The sequence below is a fragment of the Pseudorca crassidens genome, chromosome 1 (assembly GCF_039906515.1).
Source record: "Pseudorca crassidens isolate mPseCra1 chromosome 1, mPseCra1.hap1, whole genome shotgun sequence".
NCBI classification, from domain to species: domain Eukaryota; kingdom Metazoa; phylum Chordata; class Mammalia; order Artiodactyla; family Delphinidae; genus Pseudorca; species Pseudorca crassidens.
The window spans coordinates 105,044,206-105,062,266 of record NC_090296.1 but is presented as its reverse complement, the minus strand read 5'-3'; the positions used below and the strand labels follow the sequence as shown (position 1 = coordinate 105,062,266).

The window sequence follows — 18,061 nt, the reverse complement described above, 5'->3', positions numbered from 1 at the left end:
CTCCCCCACGTACCTGGGTAGGGCAAATAAACAGACAAAGGATAGGGACGGGACCTGCACCAGTGGGAGGGAGCTGTGAAGGAGAAAATGTTTCCACACACTAGGAAGCCCCGGGCGGAGACTGTGCGTGGCGGAGGGGGGAAGCTTCGGAGCCGCGGAGGAGAGCACAGCAACGGGTGCAGAGGGTAAAGCAGAGAGATTCCCGCACAGAGGAGCGGTGCCGACCAGCACTCACCAGCCCAAGAGGCTTGTCTGCTCACCCGCCGGGGCGGGCGGGGCTGGGAGCTGAGGCCCGGGCTTCGGTTGGAGCGCAGGGGTTGGCGGCGTGAACACTGCCTGAAAGGGCTAGTGCCCCACGGCTAGCCGGGAGGGAGTCTGGGGAAAAGTCTGGACCTGCCAAAGAGGCAAGAGACTTTTTCTTCCCTCTTTGTTTCCTGCTGTGCGAGGAGAGGGGATTAAGAGCGCTGCTTAAAGGAGCTCCAGAGACAGGCACGAGCCGCGGTTAACAGCGCGGACCCCAAAGACGGGCTTGAAGACGCTAAGGCTGCTGCTGCCGCCACCAAGAAGCCTGTGTGCGAGCACAGGTCACTCTCCACACCCCTCTTCCGGGGAGCCTGTGCAGCCCGCCACTGCCAGGGTCCCGGGATCCAGGGACAACTTCCCCGGGAGAACGCACAGCGGGACTCAGGCTGGTGCAACGTCATGCCGGCCTCTGCCGCCGCAGGCTCGCCCAGCATCCGCACCCCTCCTGCTCCCCGTCCTGAGTGAGCCAGAGCCCCCGAAGCAGCTGCTCCTTTAACCCCCGTCCTGTCTGAGCGAACAGAGGCCCTCCGGCGAACTACACGCAGAGGCGGGGCCAAATCCACAGCTGAGCCCTGGGAGCTGTGCGAACAAAGAGGAGAAAGGGAAATCTCTCCCAGCAGCCTCAGAAGCAGCGGATTAAGGCTCCACAATCAACTTGATGTACCCTGCATCTGTGGAATACGTGAATAGACAACGAATCATACCAAATTGAGGAGCTGGAATTTGAGAACAAGATTTATTATTTTTTCCCCTTTTCCTCTTTTTGTGAGCGTGTATGTGTATGCTTCTGTGTGAGATTTTGTCTGTATAGCTTTGCTTTCACCATTTGTCCTAAGCTTCTATCTGTCCGTTTTGTTTTTGTTTTTCTTAAAAAAAATTTTTTTCTTAACAGTTATTTTTTATTTTAATAACTATTTTATTTTATCCCCTTCCTTCCTTCCTTCCTTCCTTCCCTCTCTCCCTTCCTTCCTTCTTTTTCTCCCTTTTATTCTGAGCCGTGTGGATGAAATGCTCTTGGTGCTGCAGCCAGGAGTCAGTGCTGTGTCTCTGACGTGGGAGAGACAACTTCAGGACACTGGCCCACAAGAGACCTCCTCCCAGCTCCACATAATATCAAATGGCGAAAATCTCCCAGAGACCTCCACCTCAGCACCAGCACCCAGCTTCACTCAACGACCAGCAAGCTACAGTGCTGAACACCCTATGCCAAACAACTAGCAAGACAGTAACACAACCCCACCCATTAGCAGAGAGGCTGCCTAAAATCATAATAAGTCCACAGACACCCCAAAACACACCACCAGACATGGACCTGCCCACCAGAAAGACAAGATCCAGCATCATCCACCAGAACACAGGCACCAGTCCCCTCCACCAGGAAGCCTACACAACCCACTGAACCAACTTTAGCCACTGGGGACAGACACCAAAAACAATGGGAAATACAAACCTGCAGCCTGCAAAAAGGAGACCCAAAACACAGTAAGATAAGCTAAATGAGAAGACAGAAAAACACACAGCAGATGAAGGAGCAAGATAAAAACCCATCAGACCTAACAAATGAACAGGAAATAGGCAGTCTACCTGAAAAAGAATTCAGAATAATGATAGTAAAGATGATCCAAAATCTTGGAAATAGATAAATTCAAGAAACATTTAACAAGGACCTAAAAGAACTAAAGATGAAACAAGCAACGATAAACAACACAATAAATGAAAATAAAAATACTCTAGATGGGATCAATAGCAGAATAACTGAGGCAGAAGAACGGATAAGTGACTTGGAAGATAAAATAGTGGAAATAACTACTGCAGAGCAGAATAAAGAAATAAGAATGAAAAGAACTGAGGACAGTCTCAGAGACCTCTGGGACAACATTAAACGCACCAACATTCGAAGTATAGAGGTTCCAGAAGAAGAAGAGAAAAAGAAAGGGACTGAGAAAATATTTGAAGAGATTATAGTTGAAAACTTCCCTAATATGGGAAGGGAAATAGGTAATCAAGTCCAGGAAGCACAGACAGTCCCATACAGGATAAATCCAAGGAGAAACATGCCAAGACACATATTAATCAAGCTGTCAAAAATTAAATACAAAGACAACATATTAAAAGCAGCAAGGGAAAAACAACAAATAACACACAAGGGAATCCCCATAAGGTTAACAACTGATCTTTCAGCAGAAACTCTGCAAGGCAGAAGGGACTGGCAGGACATATTTAAAGTGATGAAGGAGAAAAAGCTACAACCAAGATTACTCTACCCAGCAAGGATCTCATTCAGATTTGATGGAGAAATTAAAACCTTTACAGACAAGCAAAAGCTGAGAGAGTTCAGCAGCACCAAACCAGCTTTACAACAAATGCTAAAGGAACTTCTCTAGGCAAGAAACACAAGAGAAGGAAAAGACCTACAATAACAAACCCAAAACAATTAAGGAAATGGGAATAGGAACATACATATCGATAATTACCTTAAATGTAAATGGATTAAATGCTCCCACCAAAAGACACAGACTGGCTGAATGGATACAAAAACAAGACCTATATATATGCTGTCTACAAGAGACACACTTCAGACCTAGGGACACATACAGAATGAAAGTGAGGAAATGGAAAAAGATATTCCATGCAAATGGAAATCAAAAGAAAGCTGGAGTAGCAATTCTCATATCAGACAAAACAGACTTTAAAATAAAGACTATTACAAGAGACAAAGAAGGACACTACATAATGATCAAGGGATCGATCCAAGAAGAAGATATAACAATTGTAAATATTTATGCACCCAACATAGAAGCACCTCAGTACATAAGGCAAATACTAACTGCCATAAAAGGGGAAATCGACAGTAACACATTCATAGTAGGGGGCTTTAACACCCCACTTTCACGAATGGACAGATCATCCAAAACGAAAATAAATAAGGAAACACACGCTTTAAATGATACATTAAACAAGATGGACTTAATTGATATTTATAGGACATTCCTTCCAAAAACAACAGAATACACATTTTTCTCAAGTGCTCATGGAACATTCCCCAGGATAGATCACATCTTGGGTCACAAATAAAGCCTTGGTAAATTTTGGAAAATTGAAATTGTATCAAGTATCTTTTCCGTGCACAATGCGATGAGACTAGATATCAAAAACAGGAAAAGATCTGTAAAAAATACAAACACGTGGAGGCTAAACAATACACTACTTAATAACGAAGTGATCACTGAAGAAATCAAAGAGGAAATAAAAAAATACCTAGAAACAAATGACAATGGAGACACGACAACCCAAACCTATGGGATGCAGCAAAAGCAGTTCTAAGAGGGAGGTTTATAGCAATACAATCCTACCTTAAGAAACAGGAAACATCTCGAATAAAGAACCTAACCTTCCAGCTAAAGCAATTAGAGAAAGAACAAAAAAACCCCAAAGTTAACAGAAGGAAAGAAATCATAAACATCAGATCAGAAATAAATGAAAAAGAAATGAAGAAAACAATAGCAAAGATCAATAAAGCTAAAACCTGGTTCTTTGAGGAGATAAACAAAATTGATAAACCATTAGCCAGACTCATCAAGAAAAAAAGGGAGAAGACTCAAATCAATAGAATTAGAAATGAAAAAGGAGAAGTAACATCTGACACTGCAGAAATACAAAAGATCATGAGAGATTACTACAAGCAACTCTATGCCAATAAAATGGACAACCTGGAAGAAATGGACAAATTCTTAGAAATGCACAACCTGCCAAGACTGAATCAGGAAGAAATAGAAAATATGAACAGACCAATCACAAGCACTGAAATTGAAACTGTGATTAAAAATCTTCCAACAAACAAAAGCCCAGGACCAGATGGCTTCACAGGTGAATTCTATCAAACATTTAGAGAAGACCTAACACCCATCCTTCTCAAACTCTTCCAAAATATAGCAGAGGGAGGAACACTCCCAAACTCATTCTATGAGGCCACCACCATCCTGATACCAAAACCAGACAAGGATGTCACAAAGAAAGAAAACTACAGGCCAATATCACTGATGAACATTGATGCAAAAATCCTCAACAAAATACTAGCAAACAGAATCCAACAGCACATTAAAAGGATCATACACCATGATCAAGTGGGGTTCATTCCAGGAATGCAAGGATTCTTCAATATATGCAAATCAATCAACGTGATACACCATATTGACAAATTTAAGGGGAAAAACCATATGATCATCTCAATAGATGCAGAGAAAGCTTTCGACAAAATTCAACACCCATTTATGATAAAAACCCTCCAGAAAGTAGGCATAGAGGGAACTTTCCTCAACATAATAAAGGCCATATATGACAAACCCACAGCCAACATCGTCCTCAATGGTGCAAAACTGAAAGCATTTCCACTAAGATCAGGAACAAGACAAGATTGCCCACTCTCCCCACTTTTATTCAACATAATTTTGGAAGTTTTAGCAACAGCAATCAGAGAAGAAAAGGAAATAAAAGGAATCCAAATCGGAAAAGAAGAAGTAAAGCTGTCACTGTTTGCAGATGACATGATACTATACATAGAGAATCGTAAAGATGCTACCAGAAAACAACTAGAGTTAATCAATGAATTTGGTAAAGTAGCAGGATACAAAATTAATGCACAGAAATCTCTGGCATTCCTATACACTAATGATGAAAAATCTGACAGTGAAATCAGGAAAACACTCCCGTTTACCAATGCAACAAGAAGAATAAAATATCTACGAATAAACCTACCTAAGGAGACGAAAGACCTGTATGCAGAAAATTATACTGATATAAGAAACTAAAGATGATACAAATAGATGGAGAGATATACCATGTTCTTGGATTGGAAGAATCAACATTGTGAAAATGACTCTACTACCCAAAGCAATCTACAGATTCAATGCAATCCCTATGAAACTACCACTGGCATTTTTCACAGAACTAGAACAAAAAATCTCACAATTTGTATGGAAACACAAAAGACCCCGAATAGCCAAAGCAATCTTGAGAATGAAAAATGGAACTGGAGGAATCAGGCTCCCTGACTTCAGATTATACTACAAAACTACAGCAATCAAGACAGTATGGTACTGGCACAAAAACAGAAATATAGATCAACGGAACAGGATAGAAAGCCCAGAGATAAACCCATGCACATATGGTCACCTTATCTTTGATAAAGGAGGCAGGAATGTACAGTGGAGAAAGGACAGCCTCTTCAATAAGTGGTGCTGGGAAAACTGCACACCTACATGTAAAAGTATGAGATTAGAACACTCCCTAACACCATACACAAAAATAAGCTCAAAATGAATTAAAGACCTAAATTTAAGGCCAGAAACTATCAAACTCTTAGAGGAAAACATAGGCAGAACACTCTATGACATCAATCACAGCAAGATCCTTTTTGACCCACCTCCTAGAGAAATGGAAATAAAAACAAAAATAAACAAATGGGACCTAATGAAACTTCAAAGCTTTTGCACAGCAAAGGAAACCATAAACAAGACCAAAAGACAACCCTCAGAATGGGAGAAAATATTTGCAAATGAAGCAAGTGACAAAGGATTAATCTCTAAAATTTGCAAGCAGCTCATACAGCTCAATAATAAAAAAACAAACAACCCAATCCAAAAATGGGCAGAAGACCTAAAGAGACATTTCTCCAAAGAAAATACACAGATTGCCAGAAAACAAATGAAGGAATGCTCAACATCATTAATTATTAGAGTAATGCAAATCAAAACTACAATGAGATATCATCTCACACCGGTCAGAATGGCCATCATCAAAAAATCTAGAAACAATAAATGCTGGAGAGGGTGTGGAGAAAAGGGAACACTCTTGCACTGCTGGTGGGAATGTGAATTGGTACAGCCACTATGGAGAACAGTATGGAGGTTCCTTAAAAAACTACAAATAGAACTACCATATGACCCAGCAATCCCACTACTGGGCATATACCCTGAGAAAACCATAATTCAAAAAAAGTCATGTACCAAAATGTTCATTGCAGCTCTATTTTCAATAGCCCGGAGATGGAAACAACCTCAGTGTCCATCATCGGATGAATGGATAAAGAAGGTGTGGCACATATATACAATGGAATATTACTCAGCCATAAAAAGAAACGAAATTGAGTTATTTGTAGTGAGGTGGATGGACCTACTGTCATACAGAGTGAAGTAAGTCAGAAAGAGAATGACAAATACCGTATGCTAACACATATATATGGAACCTAAGGAAAAAAATGTCATAAACAACCTAGGGGTAAGACGGGAATAAAGAGACAGACCTACTAGAGAATGGACTTGAGGATATGGGGAGGGGGAAGGGTAAGCTGTGACAAAGTGAGAGAGTGGCATGGACATATATACGCTACCAAACGTAAAATAGATAGCTAGTGGGAAGCAGCCACATAGCACAGGGAGATCAGCTTGGTGCTTTGTGACCACCTGGATGGGTGGGATAGGGAAGGTGAGAGGGAGGGAGACGCAAGAGGGAGGAGATATGGGAACATATGTATAACTGATTCACTTTGTTATAAAGCAGAAACTGACACACCATTGTAAAGCAATTAAACTCCAATAAAGATGTAAAAAAAAAAAAAAAAGAAACAAGTGCCCAGGAGGGACAATCAACAGATTATTTCTTTCCTTCTACTAACTTTGGGTTTTGTTTGTTCTTCTATTTCTAATTCCTTTAGGTGTAAGGTTAGGTTGTTTATTTGAGATTTTGTTTTGTTTCCTGAGGCAGGCTTGTATCGCTATAAAGTTCCGTCTCAAAACTGCTTTTGCTGCATCCCATACAATTTGGATTGCTGTGTTTTCATTTTCTTTTGTCTCCAGGTATTTTCTGATTTCCTCCTTGATTTCTGCAGTGATCCACTGGTTTAGTAGCATATTTTTTAGCCTCCACATGTTTGTGTTTTTTGCAGTTTTTTTCTTGTAGGTGATTTCTAATCTCATAGTACTGTAGTTGGAAAAGATGCTTGATATGATTTCAATTTACTTAAACTTACTAAGACTTGTTTTTTGGGCTAGCATGTGATCTTGAAAAGAATGTGTATTCTGCTGCCTTTGAATAGAATACTATGTGTTCTGTTTGGTCTAACGTGTCATTTAAGGCCAGTGTTTCCTCATTGATTTTTCTGTCTGAACGATCTGTCCATTGATGTAAGTGGGGTGTTAAAGTTCCCTACTATTATTGTGTTACTGTCCTTCATTTCTGTTGTCATTTGCATTATGTATTTAGATACTCCTATGTTGAGTGCATATATATTTACAATTGTTATATATTTTTCTTCGATTGATCCATAATCATTATACTACAAAGCTACAGTAGCCAAAACAGTATGGTACTGGAACAAAAGCAGACACAGAGATCAATGGAACAGAATAGTGAACCCAGAAACAAACCCACGTTTATATGGGCAATTAATCTATGACAAAGGAAGCAAAAATATAAATGAGGAAAAGACAGTCTTTCAATAAGTGGTGCTGGGAAGACTGGACTGCTACATGTAAAAGAATGAAGTTAGAACTTTTTTTCACACCATATTCAAAAATAAACTCAAAATGGATTAAAGACTTAAATGTAAGACCATAAAGCATAAAACTCCAGAAGAAAATAGAGGCAGAACACTCTGACATAAACCACAGCAGTATTTTTTGGATCTGTCTCCTAAGGCAGAGGAAACTAACTAACTAAATAAATAATAGGACCTAATTAAATTGGAAAGGAAAGGAAAGGAAAGGAAAAGAAAGCATTGACAGGGCTTCCGTGTTGGCACAGTGGTTGAGAGTCTGTCTGCTGATGCAGGGGACACGGGTTCGTGCCCCGGTCCGGGAAGATCCCACATGCCGCGGAGCGGCTAGGCCCGTGAGCCATGGCCACTGAGCCTGCGTGTCTGGAGCCTGTGGTCCGCAACGGGAGAGGCCACAACAGTGAGAGGCCCGTGTACCGCAAATAAATAAATAAATAAATAAGAAAGCATTGACAAAATGAAAAGACAATCTACTGAATGGGAGAAAATATCTGCAAATGATATGACCAACCAGGGTTTAATGCCCAAACTATATAAGTAGCTCATACTACTCAATATCAAAAAAACAAATAACCTGGTTAAAAAATGGGCAGAAGACCTGAATAGACATTTTCCCAAAGAAGAATATAGATGGCCAACTGGCACATGAAATGCTCAACACTGTTAATCATCAGAGAAATGCAAAGCAAAACTAGAATAAGATATCACCTCACACCTGTCAGAATGGCTATCATCAAAAAGACCACAAATAACAAATGTTGGCAAGGATGTGGAGAAAAGGGAACCCTTGTGCACTGTTGGTGGGAACGTAAATTGGTGCAGCTACTGTGGAAAACAGTATGGCAGTTTCTCAAAAACTTAAAGATATAACTACCATATGACACAGTAATTCCACTCCTGGATATATATCCAAAGAAAATGAAAACACTACTCTGAAGAGATATATGCACCCCAATGTTCATAGCAGCATTATTTATAATAGCCAAGATATGGAAGCAACCTACATGTTCATCAACAGATGAATGGATAAAGAAGACGTGATATATATATATATATATATATCTGCATACATACCATGGAATACTATTCAGTTATAAAAAAAGAATGAAATTTTGCCATTTACAACAACATGAATGGACCTGGAGAGTATTATGCTTAATGAAATAAGTCAGAGAAAGACAAATACTCTGTTATCACTTATGTGTGGAATCTAAAAAATGAAGCAAATAATGAATATAACAAAACAGAAACAGACCCATATATGTAGAGAACAAACAAGTGGTTACCAATGGAGAGAGGGAAGGGGGGAGGAGTACAGTAGGGTTAAAGGATTAAGAGATACAAACTACTATGTATAAAATAAATAAGATACAAGGATATATTGTACAGCACAGGAAATATAGCCATTATTTTATAATAACTTTAAATGGAGTATAATCTATAAAAGTTTTGAATCACTATGCTGTATACCCAAAAATGGTATAATATTGTAAATCAAGTATACTGCAACAAAACAAAAAGAAAAATGACAAATATTTGAAACTTGAAGAATATAGCAATAAACATAAAACAAAAGACAATACTTTTTTTAAAAAGAGATAATGCTGAGAATGTTCCAGAAATGAATATAGGGAGCTCAAGCAGAATCAAGAAAAAAAATCCACACCTGTACACATCATAGTGAAACTGCAGAACTTCAAAGACAAGGAGAATGTTCTTTAAACTACAAACCAAATATTTAAAAAGAAGAGAGAAAAATAGTCTACCAGCATGACTATCTTAAATGCTGGCAGTAGATGCCTTATCAATATCTCTAGATTCCAATGGACAATGAAATGGTATCTTTAATGGACCATTGGGAGGTGGGGGGGCAGGGCCTAGCCATTTCAAGTCCTATATTCAGCTAAACTATCTTTGAAGAATAAGTGCAAAGTAACAAAATTTTCGGGTAAGACTGGAGAATTTAAGACTCCGATTTTCATACAGAGAAGTAATGAATGGTCTATGCTTCAGAAAAGAGGAAATTGAACCTCGAAAAAAAATGCAAAGAAATGAGAAAACATGATGATAAATCTAAATTAGTACAGAATACGAAAATAACAGGTAAGGGTATTCAAAGCAAAGGGGAAATAAGTATTATATAACTTGACAAATGAGGGAAACCAAGTTAAAACATTCTAAGGTCTTTCCAAACCAGTAAAGGAAAAATAAAGACATAATGAAAACTCATTCAACCAACAAAAGACAGAAAAAAAAACAAAGAAAAGGCATAAATAGAAAAAAAAAATTAGATGGCCCAAACAACTTCAAATTAATAAACAAAATAATATAAATAAATTCACTCATTAGAAGGCAGAAATTACCAGAGAATATAAAAGAAATGCTCTTAATAAAGCTAAATGACATAAAAAGTTTGAGAATAAAGGAATGAGAAAAGATATAACAGACACTACATAATAATGAAAGGAATTATTCATCAAGAGGATTTAAATAAATCAAATAATATAGCCCCCAAACAAAACTGGACACAATTATAAGGAGAAATTTTTAAATCATAATTATAGCCGATTTCAGTACATCTCTAACAGAAACCAATACAGGTACTAGGAAAAAAAATGGTGATGATACTGATGTTATGGACAGCAATATTAACTAGCTTGATCTAAGATATGAGTCAACAAATAGTGAATACACTTTCTATCAAAGAACACACAGAATATTTACAAAAATTCAACACATTACCTGGTCACCACTAAATTTCAAAACATTTTTGAAAATCAATATTATATACATTCTCTGACCATAGTACAATTAAAAATAAATTATAAAATAACAAAACAAACAAGCAAACAAACGGATGCTTGGGAACTACAAAAACACACTCCTAAAATAATCACTATGAAAAATCATAAAATATTTAAAACTAAATAACCACAAAAGAAATATATATATCAAAACAGATACTGAAATACCGATAAGCTGTGGTTGGAGAGAAATATACAGAAATTAAATGTATGTATTAAAAAATAAGAAAAACGAAACTAAAAAAAAGAAGAAATAAATCCACCATTAGAAGAGAGAGAAATAATAGAGATAAGACTAATCAAAAAAAAATTTTAATCACATAGATTAGCAATAAAACCAAAAGCTAATTCTGTGAAAAGACCAATAAAACATATACACCTTCCAGCAAGACTGACAGAAAAGTCCCCAAAAGAAGGTGTGTATAAGGTTACAGATACAGTCAAAACTTAAAACGTAAGAGAATAATTAGAATAAATGTATGTTAATACATTTTAAAACATACATGAAGTGGACACTTTTCCAGAAAACTAGAAAATAACCAAAATTTATTCTGGAAGCAAAAATTATTAAAGAAACTGCATTCACAGGCAAAAAAAAAAAAAACCCACACTAGACTCAGTTTCACAATTTTAATCAAAGGGCAGATGATCTCTGATTACAAGAAGCTTCCAAGAACAGACTAAAACAAAAAAGGAAAACTATTCAACTTATTTTATGTGGCTAGGATAATAATCACATCAAAATCAGAAAGGCAAAGAACTAGAAAAAAGTGCAAGACCAATTTCATTTCTTTTTATAGCTGAAAAAAAACCTCCATAAAATTAAAGCAATCTAATCCAAGGGACTTTAAAAGAAAACAAGAAATCTGCCTTTGTAGTTCAGTATGTTAAAACATTAAATGAGGGGGTGAAAAAAATTTCATTGCCTAAATAAATTTGGGGGGAAAAAGCTTTGTTAAAATTTAACATTCATTCAAAATACAAATTAAGGGTATAATACTGCATATCAGCTATCCTTGATGAAAAAATAATTAAGGGAAACGGCGTCCTTAAGCCTGATTAAAAAAAAAATACCAAAACGCTACAGCAAACCTCAAATGTAGTGATAAATTATTAAAAGTGGGCTCCTGAAAATCATAACTAAGATAAAAATGCTTACCATTACTTTTTCTATTTCATATTGCACTGGAAGTTCTAACCAGATCAAGAAAAAGAATGTAGAAGAAATTGTAAAGGGACAAAACTATCACAATTTGCATATGATATAACTGTCTTTATAAAAAACTCAACGGACTCTGCAGAATAAGAGAGTTCAGCAGAGCTGACAATCTATATAAATATAGGTCTAGGATCAACATACAAAAATCAGTAATGTTTCTATACTTATAACCAATTAGAAAATGTAGTAGAAAAAGAGCCATTCATTATAGCAAGAAAAAACTATAAGGTACCTTGAAAAAATTGTACATGCAAGACTCTTATGTAGTAATATGATAAAATATTATTAATGAATACCCAAAACACCCACATGTAAATAGAGATATATCACATTCGTAGAAGGGCAGATTCAACAGCATAAAGATGTCAGTTCTCTGCAAATTAATCTATAAATCCAATGTAATTGTTATTTATGGGCAAGAAGTTTGGGGGAAGGCTTGCCCTTCCAGTTATCAAGATCAATTAAACCAGATGTCACGTAATCTTATTGTTTAGCTCTCTAGTTTTATGATATACGCACAAGACTTGGAATATCTATTGACTTGAGTGATCAGCATATTCCTTGGTTTACTGTCTCATATAGTGATTATTTCCTCCAACTATTTGACAGGAGCTGATTGTAAAAGATTCTGCATTGGGATCCCTGGAAAGTGCTGTGTTCAGTTGATTAAAACAACATCCCCATATGCTTACCACCAAGACAACATGTGGCAAAATACTCTGTTATGAACTCATAGTCTTGCCTATAAGGATGGCCAGACATTTCACCCTTGCGCATAGTGCTGAGTGATCACAAGTTTCAAGCAGTGCCTGGGAGCTACTCTGTTCAAACGCCTCAGATTTGCACACCTCGGAGTGCATATAACAGAACAAGTAACAAGTGGGAGCCTTTACCACAAAACTTTTGCTAAAATCGAATAGTTACTACAGATGCCTGACTTTGATCAGGAGCATATCCTTAATGAAGGGCCAGATGCAAATAGATCTTTAAATAACCAAATGAATTAACCTAATCAGTGCATGTATTTAGTGCTGTCTGGTGCATGGTAAAGAAAACAAATGTTTTGGGTTGAAAACAGCTGATTCAGAGCTGTATATGAACAACAGATCCACTGATTAAGTACATTCATACTTGAATAACAGGCCCATTTCATCAAGCAGTGGAAGATCATTATGTTTCTACATGCAAGTTGACACATGTCTAGTTTATCTAAAGAAAGGACACTTCAGTTTTAACTCTAAACATGCTTTAATTTTAAGTACAGATCATTTGGTAACTCTATGTTAAACCATTTGAGGAACTGCCAGAATGTTTCCCAAGTTTTAAATTAAATTACTTTAAATTAAAAGGGTGAATTTTTTAAATATAATTTTTTTGGTAAGGGTATATACGAGGGCAAATAAAAGACATGGTCTCTGACCTTGTGGAACTAACAGTCCAGTGGAGGAAACAGAACAAAATGTAAACTAACAAATGAATTTACTGTAACAAGTTATGCTAATTGCAACGAAACTTTAATCACACAATTAAAAAAGAGTAATGGGGAGCCTACTTATCATAGTCAAGAAAGGCCACTCTGGTAGGCAAAAAGGAGAGAGGTCAAGATCATACAAGAGGTAGGAGCCAGGTGTGACAGAGCTTTTGAAGTGCAACTGGAAACCACTGCAAAGTTTTAGACGAGGGAGTGACAAGATCAAATTAAAAGATTACTCTGACATCTGCATGAAAACCGGGGGATGAAGAGTGGAGTGGTCCAAGAATGAAAGCACGTGTTGTCAGGATAGCTCTAATTACACTGGCAGCAGATAAGGAAGAGAAATCCTCCCAACACCACCAAATGTGGATGAGAACGGTAATTCCAAACGCCCTGAGAAACATGCTTTCAGTTTAGAAACCAAACCTAAAAGAAATTTACATACGTAAACTCTAGGAACTTGAAATTAAGTAGAATTCCTTTAAGTAAAAACTGAACTATTCGTGGCAATTCCTGCTATCCAAACTACTTCTAGCGGTATCATCTCGCTGACGAACAGGTTTATTCACTTGGGTTAAATTTTCGCCCACTTTCAACAGCTACGAGGCCGCAGCTCAAGTTAAAAAGAAGGGCAAGCGAATGGGATGATAAACTGCTGGACAGTGAATGGTCCCAAAGATCCAGTCAGCCACCAGGAAAAGTATTTGTAAGCAGCCTCATTTAAGTGAAAGAAAAAAGGAAAAGCTGAACCGCCAAATTTCTTACTTATATTCTTCCTCCTTGGCGAGGAGGTCCCGACGAGGTGTGGCAGGTTGCTGAACGCGTGGTGGAAGCGGAGTCCCTGAAACGCCCCGTCTCTGTAAAAGAGACACTTTCAGACCCAAAGTTAAATGAATTCCGGTGTCCGCAGGGCCGCCCGAAACCTAGCTGCTACCCAGCAGTGTAGAGTTGAACTAACCTTAAAACTTCGCCCCGCCATCTTTCGCGGCCGCGACGCCGTTACCGAGGCAACGACGCAACTTCCCGCGAGAGTTACGACAACACGGGCGGCCTCCAGCCCGGGGGGCGATTCTGTCCACGCCCCTACTGTTGGCAGAAAATAGCGCGAAGCTGCGGCGGGGCTGAGAACTGGGGAGTGGAGCCTGTTGCCTTTCCGCTCCTCGCCGGTAAGGCTAACGTCTGTCCTGCTGCAAGAACAGAAGAAGCCGAAGTAGTGCGTTGATTTATAAATTCTTAAGTTGGCGATGGAGGGCTTTCAACCAAGGAAGACAGGTCCATTTCTAATACTCAGTAGGAAGCAAGCTAGTAAAGCTCCTCCTCCGTTGTGGTTTTTCCAAACTAAGTGGCCAATTTGACCTCCAGCTGTTTTGTTTAAAATGAACTATTTAGTGGGATTCCAAGTTCTGACTTAGCACATTTATTTATAGCATGGTTAAAAGCTCAGGCTCTCAAGGCAGTCGTCTAAATTCATGTCCTGGGTCTGCCACTTATTAGCTTGGGCAAATCATTATCTCCGCTACTTCATCCGTGAAGTGGGGGTAAGAATAGTGCCCATCTCACAGAGTTACTATGAGGGATAAGTGCATTTGTGCTTAGGATTGTGCCCGGAACACAGTAAGCAGTCAAAAATTCCAGGTTTTTTTGGAATTAACTTGGGAATCCAAGAAATAAACTTCACATTTAAGGTCAACTGATCTTCAACGAAGGTAGCAAGACCATTCAATGGGGAAAAGAATAGTCTTTTCAACAAGTGGTCCTGGGTTAAGTGGATGTCAACATGTAAACGAATGAAGTTGGACCCTTATCTCACACCATGTACAAAAATCAACTCAGCATGGATCAAAGGCCTAACCTCAAGAGCTAAAACCATAAAGCTCTTTAAAGAAAACAGGTATAAATATTCATGAATTAGGTGATGATTTCTTAGAAATGACACCACAAACACAAGCAAAGAAAGAAAAATCAATAAACTAGACATCATCAAAATTAAAAACATTTCATTTTAAAGGATACCATAAATAAAGTGAAAAGACAAACCACAGAAAGGGACGTAAATTTTGCAAATCTTTTATTTAATAAGAGACCTGTCTAGAATATATAAAAGAGCTATTTTTAAAAGGGCTAGTATCCTGCATAGGCATTCCTTCAAAGAAGATATAGCCAAAAAGGACATGAAAAGGTGTTCAAAATCACTAGTCTTCAGGGAAGTGTAATTCAAATCATAATGAGATACCACTTCACACCAGCTAAGATAACTATAATAAAAAAAGATGGACAATAACAAGTGTTGGAGAAAATGTGGAGAAATTCAAATCTTCAAACACTGTTGGTAGGAATACAAAATTGTGCAGCCACTGTGGAAAACAGTCTGGCAGTTTCTCAAAAGTTCACACATAAAGTTACCACATGATCCAGCAACCCACTCCTAGCTATATACCCAAGAGAAATGAAAACATATACCCTCACAAAAAGTTGTACACAAATGTTTACTGCAGAAAAGACAAAAAGTGGAAATGACTCAAATGATAATAAACTGATTAATAGGTAAATAAAAAGTAGTATATTGGTACAATGGAATATTATTCAGCACCAGAAAGGAATGAAGTACTGATGCATACCACAATATGGATGAACCTTGAAAATATGCTATATGAAAGAAGCAATTCACAAAAAAACATATCATATGATTCCATTCTAATAGGACCACATATTATATGAAATGTCCAGAATAGGCAAATCTATAGAGACAGAAAGTAGTTCAGTGGTTGCCTAGCCCTGGCAGATGATGGGGGGTTGACTAAAGGGTTGCAAGATTTTTTTGGTGGGGGAGGGGTAATAAAAATGTTCTAAAATTGATTGTGCTGATGCTTGCACAACTCTGTGACTATAGTAAAACCAATTAATAGTACAGTTTATATGGGTGAATGGTGGGTATGTGAAATACATCACTCAAGTTGTTAAAACATGAAAAATAAAATTAAAAAGTCAAAAGATGGGAAAAGTTATGCCATACTAACACTAATCAAAAGAAAGCTGGAGTAGCTACATTAATTTCAAACAAAGTGATTTCAGAACCAGAAAAACTGTCAGGGATAAGGAGGAGCACTACATAATGATAAAGAGGTCAACTCTCCAAGGAGATATAACGGTCCTTAATGTGTATGAACCAAAAAGTTGAGTGTCAAAATGCATGAGGCGAAAACTAATAGGAGTGCAAAGAGATATAGAAAAATGCACAAATACATTGGGAAACATCAACACCCCATTTTCAGTAGTTGATAGTTCAGGCAGGCAGAAAATCAGTAAGGATATAATTGCCCTAAACAGCATTATCAATCTGATCTAATTGACATTTAGAGAATACTCCATCCAACAACAGCAGAATACACATCTTTCTCAAGGTCACACAGAACATTTACCAAGAGAGACTATCCGGGCCACGAAATGCACATTAATAAATTTAAAAGTATAGAAATCATATTAATTCCCTAGAATTGCTGTAAGAAAGTACCACAAACTGGGTGGCTTAAAACAAAAGAAATTTATTGTTTCACAGTCTGGAGACTGGAAGTCCAAAATCAGGGTGTTGGCAGGGCCATGCCCCCTTTGAAACCTGTAGGGGAGTATCCTTCCTTGCATCTTCCTAGCTTCTGGTGGTGGCTGTCACTCCTTGGCATTCCTTGGCTTGTAGCTGCATCATTCCACTCTCTGCCTCTGTAATCACACAGCATTCTCCCTATGTGTGTTTGTCTTCACATCGCATTTCTTCCAGTCATACTGGATTAGGACCCACCCTAATGACTTCACGCTAACTTGATTACATCTTTAAAGACCCAATTTCCAAATAAGGTCATATTCACATGTTAAGGGGTGTGTGTGTATGTGATGGGTTAGGACTTCAGCATGTCTTTTGGGGGACCACAATTCAACCTGTAACAGAAATTATATAAACTATCTTCTCTGAGGCCATGATGGAATTAAACTAGAAATAAATAACAGAAAAATAGCTGTAGAATCCCAAAATATTTGGAGATTAAATACACATTTAAAAATAATACATGGGTCAAAGAAGTCTAAAGAGAAATTTAAAAGTATTTTGAACTCAATGAAAATGAAAATACAATTTATCAAAACCTGTAGGATACAATGAAAGCATCACTTAGAATTTTAGCATTAAATGTATATATTAGAAAAGAAGGTAAATCTAAAATCAACAATCTAAGGTTCCACCTTGGGAAATGAGAGAAAGAAGAGCAATTTAAGCTTAAGGAGAGCAAAAGAAAAGAAATAATAAAAATTAGAACAAATCAATGGAATTGAAAACAGGACAACAACAGAGAAAATCACAGAAACCAAAATCTGGTTCTTTGAAAGGATCAATAAAATCAATAAACCTCTAGCCACACTAACCAAGAAAAAAAGGAAAGGCACAAAATTACCTGTTCTGTTCTTTTATGGGATGGTCAGTCAGGTCAGTCAGGTGCAACCACAAGAGAAGGTATAGAAGAGGCTCATGAAAACAAAGTTCATCATACTCACAGGTCCTAGAATTGGGAGGCACAGCATGGCATGCAGAGATATATGGAAAAGCCTCAGAGTAGTTAGGAGGCAGAAAACATGAGTGAAGGGAAAACCTAGACTACTCTATAGAAAAAGCAAGGCAGAGTGAACAGTTTAGGATTGGCTAGTTTGAATCATTTCAGCAGCCC

The 18,061-nt window shown here is 37.8% G+C and overlaps 1 protein-coding gene across 11 annotated transcripts in view; it reads right to left on the bottom strand.

Annotated features, from left to right (window-relative positions):
* The window catches only part of TEX9 (testis expressed 9), a 215,423-nt gene that overhangs the window by 67,391 nt on the left and 129,971 nt on the right, over positions 1–18,061 (bottom strand). For 6 of the 11 annotated variants that reach the window (XM_067747685.1, XM_067747711.1, XM_067747695.1 and 3 more), the window contains 2 exons: positions 14,311–14,539; positions 14,118–14,209 (listed from right to left, as the gene is read on the bottom strand). The exons of the other annotated variants lie outside the window; for them this stretch is intronic. In XM_067747685.1, the coding sequence (XP_067603786.1) occupies positions 14,118–14,209; positions 14,311–14,539 (321 nt within the window). The remainder of the gene's footprint in view (positions 1–14,117; positions 14,210–14,310; positions 14,540–18,061) is intronic. 11 annotated transcript variants of the gene reach the window in all.